The 24,157-nt window shown below is 39.4% G+C and overlaps 1 protein-coding gene across 10 annotated transcripts in view; it reads left to right on the forward strand.

Moving 5' to 3' along the window:
- Nucleotides 1-24,157, forward strand: part of CCDC83 (coiled-coil domain containing 83) — a 152,952-nt gene that overhangs the window by 56,288 nt on the left and 72,507 nt on the right. For 5 of the 10 annotated variants that reach the window (XM_054523620.2, XM_054523613.2, XM_054523615.2 and 2 more), the window contains 3 exon segments: nt 7,668-7,752; nt 16,981-17,143; nt 20,663-20,830. In XM_054523620.2, the coding sequence (XP_054379595.1) occupies nt 7,668-7,752; nt 16,981-17,143; nt 20,663-20,830 (416 nt within the window). 10 annotated transcript variants of the gene reach the window in all.

Consider the following 24,157-nt stretch of genomic DNA (forward strand, 5'->3'; position numbering starts at 1 on the left):
ACCTATGTATACAACAGCTTGCTAGCTTACCTCTTAAAATACAACACAGAATGGTTAGTTTACATTTATAGAGAGTAGAAGAGGCCAGGCATGGTGGCTCACGCCTGTATTCCCAGCCCTTTGGGAGGCCAAAGCAGGCAGATCACCTGAGGTTGGGAGTTCGAGACCAGCCTGACCAACATGGTGAAACCAGGTCTCCACTAAAAATCCAAAAATTAGTCGGGCATGGTGGCGTGTGCCTATAATCCCAGCTTCTTGGGAGACTGAGGCAGGAGAATTGCTCAAACCCAGGAGGCAGAGGTTGCAGTGAGCCAAGATCATGCCACTGCACTCCAGCCTGGGCAACAGAGCAAGATTCCATTGAGGCTCCATCTCAAAAAAAAAAAAAAGAGAGAATGGAAGAGAAATTTTCCCTTTATGTGACCTTTTATTTCTTGGACATTCCAACTTACATTTTTCCTAAATGGCTACATATCAACTCCAAATGATTTACAGAAAATTCTTTTTAATAATAATAAAATTTTATAATGTCTCACTCCTACGAGCTGGAGACAAAACCATGGGTAACATTTATTCTATGTTTATGTTTTATTCCAACAAATAGCTCCTTGAGGGTCTGTGAACCTTAGCTTTTGGCACAAGGTAAGTGTTTTAATGCGTAATTCTTAGAGAATTAATAGATAAGTGTTAGTCTTTTCTTGCATAAGGCTGAAATGTACTTCATTCATGTACTTATTCAATAAATACTTGGGTGTTTACCAAGTGCAAGTCAAGTGCTGGGTACTGGAATGTAGCAGCAAACAGGACCACATGGTCCCTGCCTTGATGAAGCATGGGAAGCAGACAATAAACCACTAATTTGAGCTTTAAAAAAAATGACAGGATGGTATGGTGGCTCATGCCTATAATCCCAGCCCTTTGAGAGGCCAAGTCAAGTGGATGAGCCCAGGAGTTTGAGATCAGCCTGAGTAACATGATGAAAACTCATCTTTACAAAACAAATATTAGTCCCTGCTATTTAGGAGGTGGAGATGGGAGGATCGCCTGAGCCCAGGGAGGTCAAGGTTACAGTGAGCCATGATTGTGTCACTGCACTCCAGCCTTGGTGACAGAGAGGGACCCTGTCTCAAAAAAAAAAAAAAAAAAACATGGCTATAATAAAGGTACTATAAAAGAAAACTGTAGGGTGCTGTTTAACAGTGTAACTAAAGGACTTTAGTCAGAGGAGTTAGGAAAAACTTGTTTGAGAAAGCTTTCAGCTGATTTCTGGAAAAGGAACAGGCATTATGGAGCAGTGAAGAGCATGACTTATGGAAGACAGGAGGGTAGGAAAGAGCTTATCACAGGCCAGAAACTGAGAAAAGGGAGGGTGAGGGAGGCAGGGCAAGAGCAGATGCTGGTGATTTAGGCAAAGGTCAGATCAAGAAGAACACTTGGGTTTTTATTAGAGGAGTATAAGGTTGAAGATGGAGAGCCCATGATGCTAGTGACTAGGTCTTTGTTTAAGAGAGTTGTTGTTGTTGTTTAAAGACAGAGTCTCACTCTGTCACCCAGGCTGGAGTGTAGTAGCCTGATTATAGCTCATTGCAGTATCAAACTCCTGGGCTCAAGTGTTCCTCCTGCCTCAGATTCCTGAGTAGCTGGGAAGACAGGCATACACCACCATGCCCAGCTAATTTTTTAATTTTGGGTAGAGCTGGGTCTTAAACTCCTGGCCTCAAGCGATCCTCCTGCCTCAGCCTCCCAAAGTGCTGGGATTTCAGGCATGAGCCACCTCACCTGGCCAAGAAGGATTTTAGATTTTAAAATCTAAAAGAAGGATTTATTTTTAAAAAGTACCATAAAAGATGTATGTTGTTCTTAACAACATTCAGGGAAAATCTGTCTTCTTCTTTGGAGATCCCAATACATTCGTATGAACTTTTTAGGATGCAGTGAGTGAAGGGATCAGAACACCAAGAGAGAAGTGGCTTTCACCTGTTTCCTTTTATTTTCTACTTGAAATAACATTAACTAATAACTAGATACTATTCATACTCATTTCTCAACATAACTGAAAACCTCCTTCATCTCATCTTAGGAGAGGTGGACAAAAAGCCAGGCTCTGTGAATGCAACCTGGTCTCTAATTTGCTCCCATGGTGTAACTGGTGACATCCAGTTAACAGCTGTTTCTCTCTCTTTTGGGTGGACCAGAAACCAGTCTTTTTCCTCTTTAACAAAGGTTTACAAAGAGGCAAATGTTTAAAAATTCTCATGACCTAGTGCAAGTTATAAACTGAACATCTCATACCCTTGTTCTTTTGTATTTGGTAAAACTAAATAAATAATCTCATGGACTGGAACAGCCAAGGCCTTGCTGTAACATGCTCTACTGATGACAGTTTATGCACTCCATGTGTTCCTCGGTGACAGAACTGTTGTCACATGACAAATAGCCAAGACATTCCCTCTCACCATCTGACGAAGGATTGTCCAGGAGTTCCCTGCCAGCCTCTTATATCTCTCTCAGCTCCTAACAAAGCAGTGAGCACATAGTAGATAGTTAATTCATGGTTTTTGAGCAACTGAACTTTTTTCAAATTTATCCCAAGAAAAGAAAGTCATGAACTTCTGTGGTTGTTTGTGAAGAGCTGATACTACCAATGTTCAGTCTATAAAATTATCGTCTCTGAATAATGATGGTTTTTATTTTCTCCTTTATACTTGTCTTGCCCCCAGTTTTCTACAATAAGTATGGATATAGATATAGAAATAGGTGAGAATATGGTCGTGAGTGAAAAAATTGAGATTATGATATAGATTTTTTTGAAAGTCAAGTTTATTTGGATCAGTGATTTGTTTGTTTGTTTTTGAGACAAGAGTCTCACTCTGTCACCCAGGGTGGAGTGCAGTGGCATGATCTCGGCCCACTACAACCCCCGCCTCTTGGGTTCAAGCAATTCTCCCACCTCAGCCTCCCCAGTAGCTGGGATTACAGGCATGTGCCACCACACCTAGCTAATTTTTTGTGTTTTTAGTAGAGATGGGGTTTTGCCATGTTGGCCAGGCTGGTCTTGAACTCCTGATCTTGGCCTCCTGCCTTGGCCTCCCAAAGTTCTGGGAGATCCTCCTGCCTTGGCCTCCCAAAGTGCTGGGATTACAGGTGTTAGCCATGTTTGTTTATTTTTATAGAGACAGGGTCTCCCTATGTTGACCAGGCTGGTCTCAAACTCCTGGGCTCAAGCGATCAGCCCACCTCAACCTCCCGAAATGTTAGGATTACAGGCGTGAGCCACTGCGCCCAGCCCAGATTTGTGTTTTTATATGAATAAGGCATTTAGAATATTTGAGGTGAAGGAAAAAATATGGCAGGTCATTTATGCTTCATTCTCCCTCAACAAACTGTGAGCTCCTTGAAGACTATTCTTTACTCATCTCTGTACCTCTAGTATCTAGCACAGCCTTATAGTATGAGCTCAGAGTTTCTTTGTTGAGTAAATGTTGTCAGATCTTGTCTGAAAGCAAAATCACACTGATGAAAACAAATACAATGTTATTTTTGCCTGTTGACACAGGAAACAAATTTTTTAACGTACTAACACTCAGTGATGAAATGCCCACCAATAAACAAGCTCTTTCTTACCCACTGGTGAGTATAAATTGTTCAAATATTCTGAAAACATTTGTAACAAAGCAGTCTTGCCCTTTTATCAGATAATTTCATGGATATAGGAACTCTTTCCCAGAACATACGGTCATGAACTTCTATGGTTGTTTGTGAAGAACTGATACTGCCAATACTAAATCTATAAAGTGATCACCTCTAAGTAACGGTAGTTTTTATTTTCTCCTTTATACTTGTTGTCTCCCAGTTTTCTACAATGAATATGGATAGAGATATAAAAACATGTGGGTATGGTTATAGATTTAAAGAAAAAAAACACAAAAATACAGGTTTTTTGGAATTCAAATTTATTTGTTTTCCTTCCCAGAATTTTCAATGAAATTGCATGGGTGGGGGGAACATTGACCCATTACTAACATTTTAACAATATAGAGAGTGGGGGAAAGGTGACATATTGTCTTACTAACAATCTAATATCACTGTGCTTTAGAATAGTGCCATAACCTTTTCAAACTGCTTTAATGTATATTGCTTTATTATCACCCCACTTGCTTCAGCACCTAGTGTGACATGTCAGATTGTAGGGCACTGAGTAGATGGGGGAGATATTAAAAAGGAAAAAGCATATAAGGAACAATGATGCTTGAAGTCCCCAAAATAGTGTTGAGTTCTGAAGTTAAGCTTCATCTGCTTCCTGGTAAAACACACCTCTTCATGAAGCCAGAGAAGGCTGAAGTGGATTTCAAAGAGAGGCTCAGCTAAATTAGACCCACAGCTACCATAAGCTCCACAAGGGGGCCAGTGAAGCTGCCAAAACATTTCGGGCATCTCAGAATTCCCCACTGAGGCCTGCTGCTGCCACTCACATCATCCTGAACTGCTCACTCCACAAATGGACAAGAGACAAAGCCTGAGGCCATTTGCTCCTAAATGCTCTGAGGGAGGGGTGGTGGGCTTAAGTGTGGGGTTGCCAGTTGTAGCAAATAGAAATAAACGATGCCCAATTAAATATGAGTTTCAGATAAACAGCAAATAATTTGCTTACTATAAATATGACCCATGCAATAGGGTTGGGGCCGCACGTGGTCTCCAGCCCAATCGTTGTATGCTCAGTCATCACCAAGGAAAGCTCTCAGCTGCAGCCAGGGAATTGGTCTATTAAAGAGCCCATCTGTAGACTCAGTTTAACCAATGAAGACCACATCTTGAGATTCATTTGCCTGCTCTACCCATGTAAAGAAGTAGTATTACTATATTTATAATTGCAGAAATTATGTCAGTAATTTGCACATTTGCATAGGTTCTTTTCAGATAATTTTCATTTATAATACTTTTTTTTTAATCTCCTGAAAAACGGGAGGTAGAAAAGGCACTCCATCAAAATTTTTGCACAAATGTAAGCTTTAGGTAAGAAGTCAAAGATGAGCCAAGTGTGGTGGTGCAATCTGTAACCCCAGCTACTTGGGAGGCTGAGGCTGGAGGATTCCTTGAGACCAGGAGTTCAAGCCCAGCCTGGGCAGCATAGAGCCTTATTTTCTTATTATTTTGTGGAGGCTGCCCTATCTACTATAGTAGTCCCCTCCATTTATGGTCCTTCTTATATCCTGTTATTTTCCCCATGGTATTTATCATAATGTGTAAACAATATGTTTCAGTATGTTTATGTGTTTACTTCTTATTATCCAGTAAAAGGTACTCCTTGAAGGCAAGGATCATGAAGGTGTTGTTCAAAATTATCTCTGTAGGCCAGGCACAGTGGCTCACGCCTATAATCCTAGCACTTGGGGAGGCTGAGGCAGGTAGATCACTTGAGGCCAGGATTTCAAGACCAGCCTGGCCAACATGGTGAAACCTCATCTCTGCAAAAAATTCAAAAATTAGCTGGGTGTGGTGGTGTGTCTGTAATCCCAGTTACTGGGGAGGCTGAGGTGGGACAATCGCTTGAACCTGGGAGGGGTAGTTTGCAGTGAGCCGAGATCATGCTACTGTACTCCAGCCTAGGTGACAGAGCAAGACTCTGTTTCAAAAAACAAAAACAAACAAAAAAAACTATCTCTATAATGCCTAAAACAATGCTGGGCACCTTTCAGCTCTTTAAATCTACATTGTATGTATGACTGTTTGAAAGGGAATATTGGTCCATTTAAATTGCAGAATTTTGTAACTGAAAAGGAAGCATAGAGTTCATCTCCATCAATCCTCTTATTTCTGGAGGTTAAATATCTTTAGAGAACTGGAAAACCAGCTCTAAAATTCAAGTTTCATAAGTATCCAAACAGAGCTTTTTTTGACCAGTAAAGGATTTTTTTTTAATGTTGCATTTTCTCATTATTGGGAAAGAAAGAGCCTAGTTTTTCTCTTTAATGAGTATACAATGTCACAAATATAATTGATGTTTGGGGGAAGGGGCTAAGGATATAAGGTTTAATTCAACTGAAATTTACTAAGCATTTATTTTATGCTGGAAACATTCACATATGATTTCTTATTTTAATCCTTATGATAATATGCAGAGCTAGGTATTGTTATCCCATTTGACAGCTTGGACATTTAGGCCCAGGGAATTGACTTGCCTGAGATCATGTAGACAGGAAGTGGTAAGGGCAAGATTTAAAACCAGAGTTTCTCATTCTTTAACTACTCTTCACTCTACTACAGAGGTACTATATTTCTGTTTTTGTTTTATTTTGTTTTTAATTGAGCCAAAGGGTTTAGGTAACACATTTCTGTTACCTTATTTTGGTCTCAGATCTAAAGTTATAAGATTTATTAGGTCATAGTGATACAAGATATACTATAAATTTTTAAAAATTATTTTATTTATTTACTTTGAGACTGGATCTCACTCTGTCACCCAGGCTGGAGTGCAGTGGCATGATCTTGGTTTGCTGCAACCTCCCCCTCCTGGGTTCAAGAGATTCTCATGCCTCAGCCTCCCGAGTAGCTGGAACTACAGGCATTCACCTCCACACCTGGCTAATTTTTGTATTTCTAGTAGAGACAGGGTTTTGCCATGTTGGCCAGCCTGGTGTGGAACTCCTTTCCTCAAGAGATCCACCTGCTGGCCGGGCACGGTGGCTCACACCTGTAACCCCAGCACTTTGAGAGCCCGAAGCGGGCAGATCACTTGAGGTCAGGAGTTCGAGACCAGCCTGGCCAACATGGTGAAACCCCGTCTCTACGAAAAATAGAAAAATTAGCCGGGCATGGTGGCAGGCGCCTATAATCCCAGTTACTCGGGAGGCTGAGGCAGGAGAATCGCTTGAACCCAGGAGGCAGAGGTTGCAGTGAGCCGAGATCATGCAACTGCACTCCAGCCTGGGCGACAGAGCGAGACTCCATCTCAACAACAACAACAACAACAAAACAGATCCACCTACCATGGCCTCCCAGAGTGCTGGGATTACAGGTATGAGCCACCATGCCTGGCACATGTTTAAAGAGATATACTATACTTAACACCTCAAATAGCTATCAAATAGCCTATAAGAAAGTCTTTCTGCACTTTTCTATCTCTCTTTCATACCTTACAGACACTCAACAAATACTTGTTGAGTGTTAAAGAAATGTATTTGTGCCAGGAAAGAAGTTTTTATTATTTGTAGAAGAGATGGCACACTAATGAACTTGAACCAATAGGCATGCCTAGTTTACCTTAGTATTTCAAGAAGGTGTGCTTGCCCTTATAAAGTCTTAGATTTGTTTGTCATTTTTGTCTGAATGTTTTTAGAATTCTAGAAAGCATGTTTTCTGTATGCCCTCTCCTAGTTTTCCTTTAGGCTAAATTATTTATAAACAATTGGAAAGTATAAAATTACGACTATAAAACACGAACAGGGATTTTTTTTTTCAAAAAAAACCAAACAACTTTGAAGTTTTCTCTCCAATATATATTTTAGTGAGTAAAATAGATTCAGAAACACAAAACCATTTAGGAAAGGTTTTTATCCCTAAATGTGTTTTCATAATACATTTAATAATTCACTTCAAATACTTTTTAAATTTTTTCTAATTTCCTAAGATAAATGATTCTAACACATTTTATCTTTGTTGATTCTCAGATGTCAAATAAAGGAAGATGCAGTGGAGCGATTCATGTTTCAAATAAAGACACTTAGGGAAAAGAACCAAAAATATCATGAAAGAGTGAGTATAAAATTTAGAACCTATATATAGTCATTAAATATTTACACTCATGCTTTAAAAAATTGTGGATTATGGTGAAATATACTCTAGGAAATTATCTTCTTCAAAGCTTGGAATTGATTGATTTACAATCTATTTAAGTTTCTTTGTACATGTGAGGCAGAAGGATACTGCTGTTCCCATTATATTAGTTATAATGTCAGTGGAAGTTGGGTTGAATTATGTTATTTAGACTCTGAAGACACTGAATCTTAACTTCGAAATTTTAAAGTTTTGAAATCACATTTATCTTTTGACTTTTTATTTAACCAAACTATAAAACATTGGTTCTCCATTTTAAATCTCTTTGTCTTTTTTCTTTTAGATTTTCAGAGAGTATGCGTATGTAAATACCATTTGAAAAGCACAATCTCAGCTGTTAAAATTAGTAATTGCATATTTAAGATGATATACTGTTTTTATAAAATCAGATTAAAATGAATATCAAAAAGGTGCTATATATGACTATCAGGACTAAAGATCAACAGAAATAAAGTTTGGAAGCAATCAATGATAATTAACACAATTTATCCCTCAAGGTATCTCGTGAATGAAGAAATACTGAGAGTGCCCCCTTTTACCACATTTATTTTATATGGGCCCTGAAACTTCCACAGTTAACTGTTTTATTTTGGCTTCTGTCTAAAAAGAATATATCTACAAATTTTAATAGAGTCTGGAGTTAGAGACCTGAGTTTGCATCCTGACTGTACAGCTTACTGCTGATGTCATTTTGGCCAGATTTGGTGTCAGCCTCAATTTCACTCTTGTAAAATGGGGATTCCTGTCTCCCCCATAGGGCTAATTTATTTGTTCATTCAGTACAAATCTTATCCACTAAATATTTAGTGGATAAGGCAAGCCAGTAATACAACTGTGACTCTGACACTGTCACGATTCTCAAGGTTCATTCACTTGTAATAGGGACTAAAACAGAAGCTCAGTTTGGCCTGGTGCCTGAATGCAGGCTCCACATGAGATCCAGAGCACTACAGAGAAGTAAGTCCCATCAAGGCACCCATGCACATCCTCCAGTGATCAGCACAGGGACTTGTAGATCAGGACTTGGTTGTGGAAAGTACAACAAATCAGGATTGAGTAATCATTTTCCCCTTAGCCCATCATTTGGAGCCAGAAATAGTTAAAGTTCTTGTTTCCATGAAGATTGGCTCAAGAATGCACATTAGTGGACCCAGCAGTGAGGAGCAAGGAAAGACAGATTCTAACTACAACTCTTTATCTGAATATCATCCATTTCTTTCCTTTTATGTTGTTATTGCTGTAATTTAAACCACCATCTCTTACTCATCCTTCCCTCAAAGTACATTTTCCACAGTGCAACCAAATTACCTTTTGAATATTGTAAACCAGGTCCATTCTTTCATTCCTACTATTCTACCACAACTACTCTAGCAAAAGTTATTAATGACCAATTTGCCAGGTCTAATAGACTCTTTTTAGTCCTTACTTTACCTCTCATCTCTTAACATCCTTCAGTGGCTTCCTATTGCACAGAAAATAAAATCTATCGTCTTTACTAAAGTCTTCAGCACCCTTCAAAATCTGACCCCTTTTCACCTCTCAAACCTTGTCTCCAGCTGCTGCTGGAGGATTTTTTGCTCCTTAGCTCAGCTAGGTCTGGGTTCTTGACTCACAATCAGGAAGAAGTAGGCATGCAGACATGCAAGAGTGAGCAAGGCAGGAAGTTTTATTGAGTGATGAAACAGCTTTTAGCAGGGAGGGGATGCAGGGGTGGTCCCCCTACCCAAAGGCAGGAAAGTTCCCAATATGGCTGAGCCCAGGGCTTTTCATGGGTTCAGAGTAGAGACTGTGTGCTGATTGGTTTCTGAGTATGCAAAAAATGTTAAGGTGGGCACAATAGTGTAGAAAACCAATTAGGAAAGGGTAGGTATATGTAAAATAGGTGAAGGATGAGGACCAATCAGAGGAAAGCTCACCAAACAGGAAGGCGGGTTATCAATATGGTTGGAAGATTTACCCAGGACTGTTTCCAGCTTGAAGGTTGGATTTCACTGGGGACTGGCCCCATCTGCCTAGGCATTTGTCTGCCTCCTGCCTCTATCACTGCTCCACCTTTTGCTTACCATCTCTTCTTTGAAATCTTGAAAAACCAATCTATTTATTTATGCCTTTACTCATGCTGTTTCCTCTTCCTGGAATGCTTTTTTCTTGGTTAGCTCCTTTTCATTCCCCCAACCTAAGTTGGAATATTGTGTAAAATTATATCTCCATTATTAAATTGCAAGCTTTTTAGGCAGCAGCAATCCAGTCTTACTTCTTTGTTTCTCCAGAAGAGTCCAGCTTGAGTGGGTGTTCAATAAATTTGTTGAGCTGATTCATGCTAACACTAGTGGAAGGAAAAATGTTTTGAGGTCATAGATATTTAACATGACTCATGTTTTCTCTTCAGTTATTTCAAAATCAGAAATGCCCCTCTTCTTTCCTACACATCATCTCTTCCTATGTATATTTAGTTCTGTTTGGATTATCACCTCGTTTATTATCTTTCTCTCAGTTTGCATTCAGTGCTCCACCTACCTCATTAGATGTTCCGTAGTTCACTCTGTCTACTTCCTTACTCTCCATTCATTCTTTCATTCCTACTATTCCACCACAACTGCTCTAGCAACAGTTATTAATGACCAATTTGCCAGGTCCAATAGACTCTTTTTAGTCCTTTCTTTACCTCTCACCTCTTCAGCAGCCACTTCCTTTATCTTAAAACCCTTTTCTCCTTTGGGTTCCAGGACCTCACTGCATCTTAACTACCTCTCTGACCATTTCTTCTCATTTTTTATTCACTGCTCTTTGCCTAGACCTATCCCTTAATTATCACATTTAGCAGAGTTCTGATCTCAACCCTTTTCTCTCACTCCTTTTTGGGGTCATCTCACTTAACACTATGGCTTCAAATAACCATCTATTTGTTAATAATTTTCATATCTATATGTGATAAATTTCATAATATTGTACACCAAAAAAAATGAGTGTATGTACAAACGGAAACGAATAAAGTCTCTAGTTTAGTTAATAACATTGTACTAATGTCACTTTCCTGGATTTGATAATGTACTATGGTTATGTAGAATCTTATCACTGGGGAAAGTAAGGTGAATAGTAGATTGGAACTCTCTGCTCTGTTTTGGCAACTTCCTTTCTTGTTTTTTCATTTGTTTGTTTGAGACAGTCTCACTCCGTCACCCAGGCTGGAGTGCAGTGGCGCGATCTCTGCTCACTACAATCTCCACCTCCCAGTTTCAAGGGATTCTCGTGCCTCAGCCACCCAAATAGCTGGGATTACAGGCATGCGCCACCACACCCAACTAATTTGTGTACTTTTTGTAGAGACGGGGTTTCACCATGTTGGCCAGGCTGGTCTCAAACTCTTGACCTCAAGTGATCCATTTGCCTCAGCTTCCCAAAATGTTGGGATTACAGGTGTGAGCCACCACACCCAGCCTCTTTTCTTGTTCTTATGAGTCTTAAAAAGTTAAAAGAGTAAGCGTGAGATGACTTTATATGAAAACAAAATCACTTTTTTTTGTAGCATATTTACTGAATATCCTTTTTCCATTTTTATAATGTGATAATTATTCTTACCTTAAATAGTAATTATTTGCCTCACTTTGTAGGATAAACATATTTTTAGCACATTAGTGATACAGCTAACTAAATTTTGTTTCTGTATATTACTCAAAATAATTCTTGAGACATTGAATTCTGTAAAATGCTATCAGACACATTTTCCTTCCATTCAAAATTCATATGGGGTTTGGGAAGTTTAATATAGGTGATATTAAATTTATATATAATGTCAAATAGTGTTTAATAATGTTTATGCAGGCCAGGCACAGTAGCTCATGCCTGTAATCCCAACACTTTGGGAGGCCAAGGCAGGAGGATCACTTGAGGCCAGGAGTTTTGAGACCAGCCTGGGCAACATAGTGAGAGCCCGTCTCTACAAAAAATTGTAAAAAGTAGCCAGGTGCAGTGGTGTGCACCTGTAGTCCCACCTACTCAGGGGGCTGAGGCAGGAAGATGCTTGAGCCCAGGAGTTTGAGGTTACAGTGAGCTATGACCATGCCACTGTACTCCAGCTTGGGCAACAGACTAAGATCCTGTCACTAAAATGGTAAAAATTAAACAATTTTTTTTAAATTTTGTAAATGAAAAATATCACATGCTTGAAAAGAATAGTCATTGTGTTAAATATTTAATCTAGGAGATCCGGATTTATTTTAAGAAGTATTGTGTCAAGTATGGAAAGAAAAGTAAAATTTCTTTGTATATGATATACATTTCTTTGTCACTTGTATGTAGTGGTTTTAAAATTACCACTCTTTGGAATTTTTTGCCTGTATATCATGGTAAATATTTTTGAGCTGGGATTGAATTTAGAGGCCATTGTTGTCTTACTAAAATTAACTAACATAAGTAAAATCAGATATCTTTACTTAGGATTCAAAACATACTTGATAAAGGAATTTTCCACTTCTACAAAAATAAGTGGAAAAGTCCATATTAAGAAAAAGTATTAGCAGAGCAATAGTTTGGCAAGTGATATTTCCATTACTATTATTCAAGTTTCTATAAATATTTCATTTAAAAATAACATGTCAAACTAAAATAATTCAATTTATTTATAAGCAAACAAAACATTAATCTATTTCATTTCAGAAAATAGAATATCTGAGAATTGGTTAAAGAGTAGTAAATTATTTTTCAGTTGTTAACATTCATTGGCCTTCATTTTTTAGTTAAACTTCATTTTGAAATAAGTATAGATTAACTTATAGTTAATAAAAATGTTATAAAAAATGATATAAAAATGATAGAAAGGTCCTATGTACCTACTACCTAGCTTCTCATAACATACTACAAAATCACAGTACAATATTATAACTAGGATATTGACAAGATTAACATGGAAAGCCAAAATACAGAAGATTTCCATCACCACAAGTATCCCTCATGTGACCTTCATAGCCACTCTCTCCCCTCCCAGTTCTGCCCCCTCATTAGACCCTGGCAACCATTAATCTGTTCTCCATTATTATAACGTTACTTCAGGAATGTTATACAAATGGAATCATACAATAAGTAACCCTTTGGTACTTGGCTTTTTAAAATTCAGCATCATTCTCTGGAGGTACATCCAGGTTGTTGTGTGTGTAATCAGTCAGTTTCTTTGTATTGCTGGCTAGTAGCGTGGTGGGGATGTACCAGTTTGTTTAACCATTCACCTGGAGGACATCTGGGTTGTTTCCAGTTATTGGACATTTTACGTAAAGCTAATATAAACATTCATGGACAGGTATTTGTAAGAACAAAAGTTTTCATTTCTTTGGAATAAATGCCCAGGAGTTCAACTGCTGGGTAGTATGATAGTTACATGTTAGTTTTTAAAGAAACTATTGAACTACTTTCCAAATTGGCTGTACCTTTTACATTCTCACCATCATATATGAGGGATCCAGTTTCTCCTCATCCTCTCCAGAATTTAGTGATGCCGCTATGCACTATTTTATGTTAGCCTTCTGGTAGGTGTGTAGTAATATCTCAGTGTGGTTTTAATTTGCATTTCCCTAGCGGCTAATGATGTTGAATATCTTTTCTTCTGCTTGTTTGTCTTTTGCTCATTTTATAATTAGACTTTTTGTACTCTTGAGTTTTACATATATATATAATCTTCTAAAACTAGTCCTTTCTTGGATATGTTATTTGCAAATATTTTCTCCTAGTCTGTAGTTTGTCTTTCATCCTCATAAAAGGGTCTGTAACGGAGTAAAAGTTTTTAATTCTAATGAAGTCCAGTTTATCAATTTTTCCTTTATGGATTATGCTTTCAGTGTCAAGTTTTCAAACTCTTTGCCTAGCCCTAAATCTCAAAGATTTTCTCCTATGTTTTATTCTAAAATTTTTGTAGTTTCACCTTTTACATTTAAATCATGGTCCATTTTGAGTTAGTTTGTGTATAAGCTGTGAGGCTTAGATCAAGATTCTTTTTTTTTCTACCTGCAGACGTCCAGTTGCGTCTGCACTATTAGTTGATAAAGCTATCTTTCCTGCATTGAATTGCTTTCACACCTTTGTCAAAAATCAGTTCGACATTGAATAGGCATTTCTCCAAGGAAGATATACAAATGGCTAACAAGCACATGAAAAGATGCTCAACATAGTTATTAGAGAAATGCAAATAAAAACCACAATGAGGTACCACTTTCTCCTAATAACTGAGCCTCAAAATACATAAAGTAAAGTTTGATAAGGATAAGTTTGAGGATTAACAATTTTTTTTTTTTTGAGATGGAGTTTTGCTTTGTTGCCCAAGCTGGAGTGCAGTGGCATGATCTCAGCTCACTGCAACCTCTACCTCCTGGGTTCAAACGATTCTGCTTCCTCAGCCTCCTCAGTAGCTGGGATTACAAGCAGCCGCCACCATGTCTGGCTAATTTTGTATTTTTAATAGAGATGTGGTTTCACCACGTTGGCCAGGCTGGTCTCAAACTGACCTCAGGTGATCCGCTCGCCTCAGCCTCCCACAGTGTTGGAATTACAGGCGTGAGCCACCACACCCCGCCTTGTGTGGGTGTGTTTCTGAGTGCTCTATTCTCTTCAGTTGATCTGTACACCTACCCCTCTGTCTATACCATACAGTCTTGATTACTATAGCTATATAATATGTCTTGAAATAAGGTAAATTAATTCCTCTTACTTTATTCTTGTTTTTCAAAATCATTTTAGCTATACTGGTTCCTTTGTCTTCTCATATAAATTTTAGAATTATCTTGTATATATTAGCCCCCGACCCAAAGAAAACTTACTAAGCTTTACATAGGGATTATATTAAAGCTGTATATCAAAATTGGGATATCTTTACTATGCTGTCTTCCAATCCATGAACATGATATGTTTCTCCATTTATTTATATCTTGTTTTATTTTTATTTATTTAATTTATTTATTTATTGAGACAGGATCTCCTTCAGTCACCCAGCCTTGAGTGCAGTGGCACAATTACGGCTCACTGCAGCCTCAACCTTCTGGGCTCCCACCTCAGTGTTCCAAGTAGCTGGGACTACAGGCATGCACCACCACACCTGGCTAATTTTTAAATTTTCTGTAGAGATGGGGTTTCACCATGTTGCCCAGGCTGGTCTTGAACTCCTAAGCTCAAGCAATTCACCTGCCTTGACCTCCCAAAGTGCAGGGATTACAGGCAAGAGCCACTGTGCTGGGCCCAGATCTTTATTTTTTTTTAATCAGCATTTTCTAGTTTTCACTATGCAAGTCCTATACATGTTTTGTTAGATATTTTCGCTGGGTCTAGCATTCTAGATGGACAGTTCTTTATTTTCATCACATAACAAATAATGTGCCACTTCCTGTTACCTTTCTTCTAGCTAGCATGGTTTCTGATGAAAAATATGCTGATATAGTTTGAGTACCCCTTAACTGAAATTCTTGGGACCAGAAGTGTTTCCAATTTCAGATTCTTTTAGATTCTGGAATATCTGCATATACAGAATGATATATCTTGGGGATGGGACTCAAGTCTCAACATGAAATTCATTTATGTTGCATATACACCTTATACGCATAGCCTAAAGTTAACTTTATTTTCCCCTTGGGGGTGTTGAGTAAACTGTGTTTGGTGTGCCTGCATTTTGACTGCAACCTGTCACATGACATCAGGTGTGTCATTTTCCATTTGTGGCATCATATTAGTACTCAAGAAGTTTCAGATTTTAGGCTGGGCACAGTGGCTCATGCCTGTAATCCCAGCACTTTGGGAGGCCAGGGCAGATGGATCAGCTGAGGTCAGGAGTTCGAGACCAGCCTGGCCAACATGGTGAAATCCCATCTCTACTAAAAATACAAAAAAAAATTAGCCGGGTGTGGTGGTGGGCGTCTATAATCCCAGCTACTTGGGAGGCTGAGGCAGGAGAATCGCTTGAACCAGGGAAGTGGAGGTTGCAGTGAGCCAAGATCCCACTACTGCACTCCAGCCTTGGTGACAGAGCAAGACTCCATCCCCAAAAAAAAAAAAAAAGTTTCAGATTTTAGAGCATTTCAGATTTTGAATTTTCTTATTTTTATTTTTTGAAACTGGGTCTTTCTCTGTCACCCAAGCTGGAGTGCAATGGTGCGATGATAGCTCACTGTAACCTCAAACTCCTGGGCTAAAGCGATACTCCCTCCTCAGCCTCCTGAATAACTGAGACTACAAGCACCACCCTACCTGACTAAATTTTAAATTTTTTGTAGAGACAGGGTCTCACTATGTTGTCCAGGCTTGTCTTGAACTCCTGGCCTCAAGTAATCCCCCCACCTCTGCCTCCCAAAGCACTGGAATTACAGGTATGAGCCACCACACGCTGCCCAGATTTTGGATATTCTAATTAGGTATGCCCTGTATGCTAATTGTTTTTCCCCTATAGGTAAGGTGTGGTTTTTCTCTGACTGCTTTTAAGACTTTTCCCTTGTATTTAGTTTTCAGAAGTTTGATTATGATGTGTCTTAACATGGATTTCTTTCTGCTTATCTTGTTTGGGGTATGCTCAGCTTCTTGAATTCATAGGTTTATGTCTGTTGGAAATTTGGGAAGTTTCCAGCCATTATTTATTGGAGTACTTTTTCAGTCCTGCCCTCTTTCTCTCTCTCTAATACTCCAGTAACATGAATCTTTTGTTATAGACCAGGCTTGCTGGCTCACACCTGTAATCCCAGCACTTTGAGAGGCCAAGGGAGTTTCAGATCAGCATAGCAACATAGCAAGACCTCATCTCTAAAAATAATAATAATAATAATAATAATTCTAAAATGTCAGCCACCTTAGTATTGGCATCTACATATTGTCATTTTTCATTTAGTTTACAATCTTCCTGGTTCTTGGTATGATGAGTGATTTATTGAAACCTGGACATTTTTGTATAATGTCATAAGACTCTAGATCTTATTTGTAATCTTCTGTTTTACCTAGCTTTTATTGGCATTGCTCTGCCAGGGGAAGTAGGGATATCACCTCATAATGCCTGGTGGAAGTAGAAGTCCAGGCTTCCCACTTGGCTTCCTGTGATACCCAAAGGCCGGGAACTTCTTGACTCTATCTTGAGGAAAAGTAGTGTATAGTTGGTCAAACGTGAATTACTGTTGATTTTCATGACAGAATAGACGCTTAAAAGAAGAACAGATTTGGCACATACGGCATCTACTAAAGGAACTGAGTGAAGAGAAGGCAGAGGGATTGCCAGTTGTAACAAGAGAGGATGTTGAAGAAGCGATGAAGGAAAAATGGAAGTTTGAAAGAGACCAGGAAAAAAATTTGAGAGGTGATTTCGGAACATAGAAAACTATCATAGAGTTGTGCCAAGTTATTTCTTGAATATATTAATGCTTTATTCTTCCAATATGTTCAGAATGCTGTAAGTGTATTTTAAACGGCATTATTACCACCGCAGCCACAAACACATGTAGGTAAATGGGCAGGAGAGGGAAATAATAAAGTGGGTAGAGGTAATGAAGCCAAGCAAGGAGGTGGAAGAAGGGTAGTGATCAAAAACAGATGAAATTTATCTGACTGTTTTTTTGGGGATAGGGTGTAGTTCAGTCACCCAGGCTAGAGTGCAGTGGTGCGATCTCAGCTTACTGCAATCTTAACCTCCCGGGCTCATGCAGTCCTCCCACATCAGCCTCCCAAGTAGCTGGGACTCCAGGTGCACACCACTATGCCTGAGAATTTTGTTCCTTTTTTGTAGATATGAGGTCTTGCTATGTTGCCCAGGCTGGTCTCGAACTCCTGGGCTCAAGGGATAGTCCCATCTCAGTCTCCCAAATTTCTGGGATTACAGGCGTGAGCCACCATGCCCAGCCTCATCTGACTCTTACAACAGGACAGTATCTTGTTAAACACCATTACTCATAGTAGCGTTTTGTTCTTTTTCTCTTTTTTTTTTTTTTTTTTAAATTCTGTTGTTTGGTGGTTTCATTGGCTTCAGCTTCAGCTTAGATTTGGGAATGATAAGGCAAATATAACCATGAAAGCTGTTTCCCCCAATATCTCTAAGGAAGCCAAGCACCCCATTAGATGGGGGAAATAGGGATTAGAGTTGGGAAAGGGGAATTTTGGAGAACATGGGTAGTAACGACACTAGGTACAGGCAATGAAAGACCCAGGGCATACTCTTGCTGTAGGCTTAGGAAATACCATGGTACTGAGGGTAAATCATGCAGTTCTGACATACACACTTTGAAATTCCTATTCTTTCATTCTAAACTTGCTGCTAAGATTTCTAGGACCACTTTTGCCAAAACCTCCATAAATAACATCCCTGCTAGGAAGCTGGAAAACACGAGAAAGGGACCTAAGTGCTATCATTTGTTAGCCCTTAGGAAATCCACGTATTTCTGGATTTCTCCAAGTGCCTACTTAGCTGAGCACTTTGCACAAAGCAGGCTCTCCACTCAATAGATATTTGCTGTTTTGAGTGAAATCGTTTCCAAGACCAAACATCAATAGGCAAGTTTCATTTTTAGGGGAGTCCAAAACTGTTTCCATAGACCTCCTCCTACCCAAGTCTCTTCATTGGCAATAGGAATGTCATGACGTGGTAGATAGTATATTTTGCACGACTTCTTTCCAAGAGAGTTCTGCTTATGTTTGGAAGGAATACTTTAATAAGTCCCTTGAGATGGAGTGAGACCCCAAAGGATGCTCAGTTATGCTCGCTAAACTGCCTTCTAAAGGAATGGGCCCAGTTAGTTGAGATGCGCCTGTTGATGGTTTGGGCTGAGCATGGGGATATGTCATACAAGACTGGGCCACACTGCATGACTGAGCACAGTAGAGGAGGACTGGACATGCATGGGAAGAAAGGAAGCTCACAGACTTGGAGGAAGAGAGGGAAAGTAAGAGAACAGAAGTGTCTGGAAAACATTTCCGAGGTAGTCACTTTATGTCCCAGGTAGTCCCTTGCAACTCATTTTGGTGTGGAGCAGCAGCAGGTGCTTCACCTGTCAGCTTGTTACAATGCCAATTCCCAGGCCCCACCCAGACCTACTGAATCAGAATCCGCATTCTGACAAGATCCCAGGGGATTCCTATGCACAGTAAGATTTGAGAAATACTGCTGCAACCCTTTTCATCCAACTTTTAGAAAGGACTCTTTCAGCTGCAAGGATAAAAAATCCAACTCAAACTAGCCTAAGCATAAAGAGGATGTTAGTCTTTTCACATCACTTAACACAGAAAGACAGAGTGCTTCTGACCTGGATACAAGGCCTCACATGGTGTCAGATCTCAGCTTAAACAAACAAACAAAAATCTCTGGGGCGTATGTGTTACTAGAAGGGAAGGGAAGAGGTTCTAAGCAAGTAGAAAAACAGCCACTACATCCATCTCCCTTTTACAATCTTCAGTGACATCTACTAACCCTCCCCTCAAAGGCCAAATGGGGCACCGGCCTGAGACAGTAGCAGTCTGCTCAAATGAGAAAACAACTACCCATCTGGCTTATAGTAGTATTGATAATTGTTTAATGAAAATAACCACCATTTGTTAAGAGATTTTAAATATAGTATCTTGTGGCCAGGCATGGTGACTCATGCCTGTAATCCTAGCACTTTGGGACGCCAAGGCGGGCAGATTGCCTGAGGTCAGGAGTTCGAGACCAGCCTGGCCAACATAGTGAAACCCTGTCTCTACTAAAAATACAAAATTAGCCGGACGTGGTGGTGGGTGCCTGTGATCTCAGCTACTTGGGAGGCTGAGGCAGAAAATCACTTGAACCTGGGAGGTGGAGGTTGCAGTGAGCCGAGATCGCGCCACTGCTCTCCAGTCTGAGTGACAGAGCGAAACTCCATCTCAAAAAAAAAAAAAAATTAGTATCTTGTGTACATCTTTGGAAAAAGATGAGTCCTGAGTCCTTCTGGACCTCTGGACTGAAGAATATCACCCTGGCCTGATTGAAATGCTTCAGTCATTCAACAGACATTTATTGAGCACCAACTAATTGCCAGGCTCTGTGCTAAGTGCTGGATTTACAGAGATGAATATAATGTAGTCTTGCCTTCAAAGAACTCTCAAACAAGGTGATATATGGTGATGAGACAAACAGCCATTAAGTTTGTTGTACTTGACTGTTTTGTAATGCTTCTTTTTCAAAAATATTCAGCAACATGATATTCAGCCTAAAGACTGAATAGAATATCATGTTTAGCAAACAAAGTTTATATCCCTGAAATAGTTCAATATTTATACATATTTAACTGGGGAACTTACCCATCACTCTGGTTTTACCAAAGGGGGGTGGGAGAAGACATGTTATTATGACTGTCAGAGGCTATCATTTCACACAAGAGAAATCCAAATAAATGAACTTTAGATGACTGAATCAAACAATTTACTTACAAAAATGGTTGCCAAGGACCTGGGAAGGACACAAGTTGAAATCACTTTTGCTCAGAGGGTATAATGGCCAGAAAAATGACAATTTACTAATAAAGAATACATATTATATGACACACTATACAAAATAGGACCCTTATTAAGCTATCACAGGAATGATGTAAACTTGCAGCTTCCTAGGCATATGGGTTGTCTATTATGTCTTTCAATCAACCCTCAAACCACACATCTACTTTGTAATCAGAAGTTTAATTTTACTTAGATTTTGAATCAGGGGAGGTAGATAATAGTTTGAATAGTTTAGAATTTCCTAAATTTTAGATATAAAATAGTATTTATGAGTTAGCAGTATTTTAATATCAGATCTTAACTTCTTAAAACCAGATTGCAACATATAATGGTTACAAGGAAAATAGAAATGACACAGTGTCTTTATTTTCAACAGATATGCGCATGCAAATAAGTAATGCTGAGAAACTATTTCTTGAGAAACTCAGTGAAAAGGAATATTGGGAGGAGTACAAGAATGTAGGGAGTGAACGACATGCTAAACTCATTACCTCCTTACAAAATGACATCAACACAGTTAAAGAGAATGCAGAGAAAATGTCAGGTCAGTTGCAACAAAACTAGTTCAAGTTCAGTAAAAAACATCTTTAGTAGGGCATACATTGATGGAAGAAAAAAGTGCGTACTGCCTGAATCATTCATTACTCTGCTGTCAGCACAAGCAGCTGTGAGCCTAAGGGTAAAGGTGGAGGGGGGAAGCAGAAAAATGATCCCAGGACCACCTGTGAAACTGAGAAGGGGAAATAAAGAAATGGGCGGGTGGGGGGCGGTGTGCAGAAGCCCTGTGACCAACTGACTTTAAGAAAGACGCTTCTGGCTGGATGCGGTGGCTCATGCCTGTAATCTCAACAGCCTGAGGCTGGAGGATCGCTTGAGCCCAGAAGTTTGAGACCAGCCTAGGCAACACAGTGAGACCGTATCTCTACAAAAAATTAAAAAATCAGTTGGGCATGGTGGCTCGTGCCTCTAGCACCAGCTACTTGAGAGGCTGAGGTGGGAGGATCAGTTGAGCCCCGTGGTCAAGGCTGCAGGGAGCTGTGATTGTGCCACTGCATTCCAGCCTGGGTGACAGAGCAGACCTTATCTCAAAAAAAAGAAGAAAGAATCTTCATTCAATGGATGGGGTCTGTATGTTTCCACACTGGGACAGGAGCAATTCCACCAAGATAGGAGTGTCCTGAGGCCAGGTTGTATTAGAAAGAGAATTCACCTGGGGCAAGCTAAGTCAGCTTAGCCAGGCTGGATAGCCAGAATCATCATGGAGAAATGTCAAAGTCAATTAAGTTGTAACCAGGGAAAAACTGGGGAACAAACATGAGATGAGAAGTGGAGAGGCTATAGAGTAGGATGCCGTCAGGAGCAATGAAGCTTACCAGGACTAGATCTGGACACGATGAGGGCCAGCTGTCTGTTACTGAGGCAAGCATAGCGGCTTAAAAGAACACCAGAGACCCAGACACAGAAGAGTCATAGGACAGAATTAATGGGGGAAATCTGGCCCAAAAGAGTTGCTGTGGGTGGACAACAGTCCAGGACCCAGCTGGAGATAGTGCCCTGCGTTGTGGAGGGGTTCCTGTGGGTGGTTCCCATGTTCCCCTGTCAGGGCTCTCTGCTTGTGGACCAATTTGTATGTAAGTTTCTCAGCTTAGGGCCTCTGCACCACAGTGGTGGTGTAAACTTGGCCCCATATCAGTCTGGGCTTGAAGTTCCAATTTGTCAAAAGGTTCTTCTTCTGAAAAGAGAACGAGAGTGCCAGCCTGCTACTCCCTCTGTCCCCACTCAAATCCTCTCCCACTATTACCAGTTTCTTATGTAGCAGTCAGAAATATTCTATGCATATATATATATATCACAAATAGCATGCTATAAATATGATGTCTTACTTGCTTTTCATGTAACAACATGAACATCCTTCTAAATCAGTATATCTTAATACTGCCTCATTCTTCCAGTGGTTGCATTGTTTTATTGTACCTTTTTTTTTTTTTTTCTCGAGACAGGATCTCACTCTGTCACCCAAGATGAAGTGCAATTGCATGAACACAGCTCACTGCAGCCTCAACCTCCCAGGCTCAAACGATCCTCCCATCTCAGCCTCCTGAGTAGCGGGACAGCAGGCGTGTGCCACCATACCTAGCTAATTTTATTTATTTTTTGTAGAGGTCTCACTGTGTTTCCCAGGCTGGTAACCATAATTTTTTGACCAGTTTCTTACACATAAGCATTAAGGTTGTTTCTAGTGTTTTAGTATTACAAATAATGCTGCAATGACTATCCTTACACATATCTCATTTTCCTATGACAAATATTCTTGTATTTATGTCATTTCACTTATGTGTATCTCTGAAAGAAATGGTTGTGTGAAACAGACTGTTTATTTTACTGTGATAAATGTGGCCCTCCATAAAGGTTGTACCAAGTGGTACTTCTAACAGTATGCATGAGGATACCTATTTTCCCACATCTTCAGCAACAGGGGGTGGTATCCAAATTTTTGTGCTTTGTCAGTCTTATGGGTCGAAAATGGTATCTCATTGTAGTTTTAATTTCCATTTCTTTTATTAAAAGTGACACTGAATGTGTCTTTTCATAACTTCAAGAGCTATATGAATTTCCTTTTCCATAAACCATCTGTTCACATCTGTCACCCATTTTTCTATTGTGTTGTGGCACTCTTTACATTTTAAAGAAATTAGCTCTTTAACTGTGATATAAATTGCAAATATTTTTCCCATTTGTCATAGTTTTTTTGTTTGTGGGTTTTTTAATGAAGAAATGTGATTTTAAAGTGCCCAACTTATCAGTCTTTGATTTTATGTTTATGAGATTATGAATGAATTCTCCAATATTTTATTCTAAAATTTTTATGGTTTTGTTTTTATATTTAAGTCTTTGTTTTTGTGTGAGAGAGTGATCCAACTTAATTTTTTTACCAAATGGTTTTCCAGTTGTTCCAACATCATTTATCATCAATTTTTATCCTACTGATTTAAAGTGCTAACTTTATTATACTCTTATTTCTCATATATATCTGAATCTTATTCTCTACTATCTATTCTGATTCACTGATCTGCCTATGCATTTGTTAACCAGTAGAATACTTTTTAAAAAGTTATTGTTCTGGCATGTTTTCAAAATTTCAAATATTTTAGCCAGTATTTATTTTACATTTTTAAAGTAGGAAAAGTGATCTTCTCATATAAACTTAACCCATTATCTTGATCAGAAGTTTGGATGATTGGGCCAAGCGTGGTGTCTCACGCCTGTAATCCCAGCATTTTGGGGGGTCCACGGTGGGTGGGTCACCTGAGCTCAGGGGTTCGAGACAAGCCTGAGCAACAGGGTGAAACCCCATCTCTACCAAAAATACAAAAGTTAGCTGGGTGTGGTGCTGCACACCTGCAGTTCCAGCTACTTGGGAGGCTTAGGTGGGAGGATCACCTGAGCCTAGTAGGCAGAGGTTGCAGTGAGCCAAGATTGCGCCACTGCACTCTAGTCTGGGTGACAGAGAGAGACCTTGTCTTAAATTAATGAATTAATTATTAACTAGGATGATTTCTTTGACTTAAAAATTTTCATGTGGTTGTATTCAACTTTGGGGTGGTAAAAACATTTATATATTGAATTACTTGCTGGTCAAGCCATGGGGCGCAGCCGTAAGAAAATGGTTGTTATGGGCTTGTATTATTTTCCATTAGTTTTAGGGACTTGTCTTAACCATCCAGGTAGCAGCAGCCACTCTACCAGGGGAACTATTAAAACATGTTGGAGACCACTAACTGGACACAATGAATATGAGCAAGACTCCTAAATCAATCTATCTGAAGGCTTACTACCATCATCCCCTCTTTTTCTCCTACCTTCTACACAG

The sequence above is a fragment of the Pongo abelii genome, chromosome 9, assembly GCF_028885655.2.
Source record: "Pongo abelii isolate AG06213 chromosome 9, NHGRI_mPonAbe1-v2.0_pri, whole genome shotgun sequence".
NCBI classification, from domain to species: domain Eukaryota; kingdom Metazoa; phylum Chordata; class Mammalia; order Primates; family Hominidae; genus Pongo; species Pongo abelii.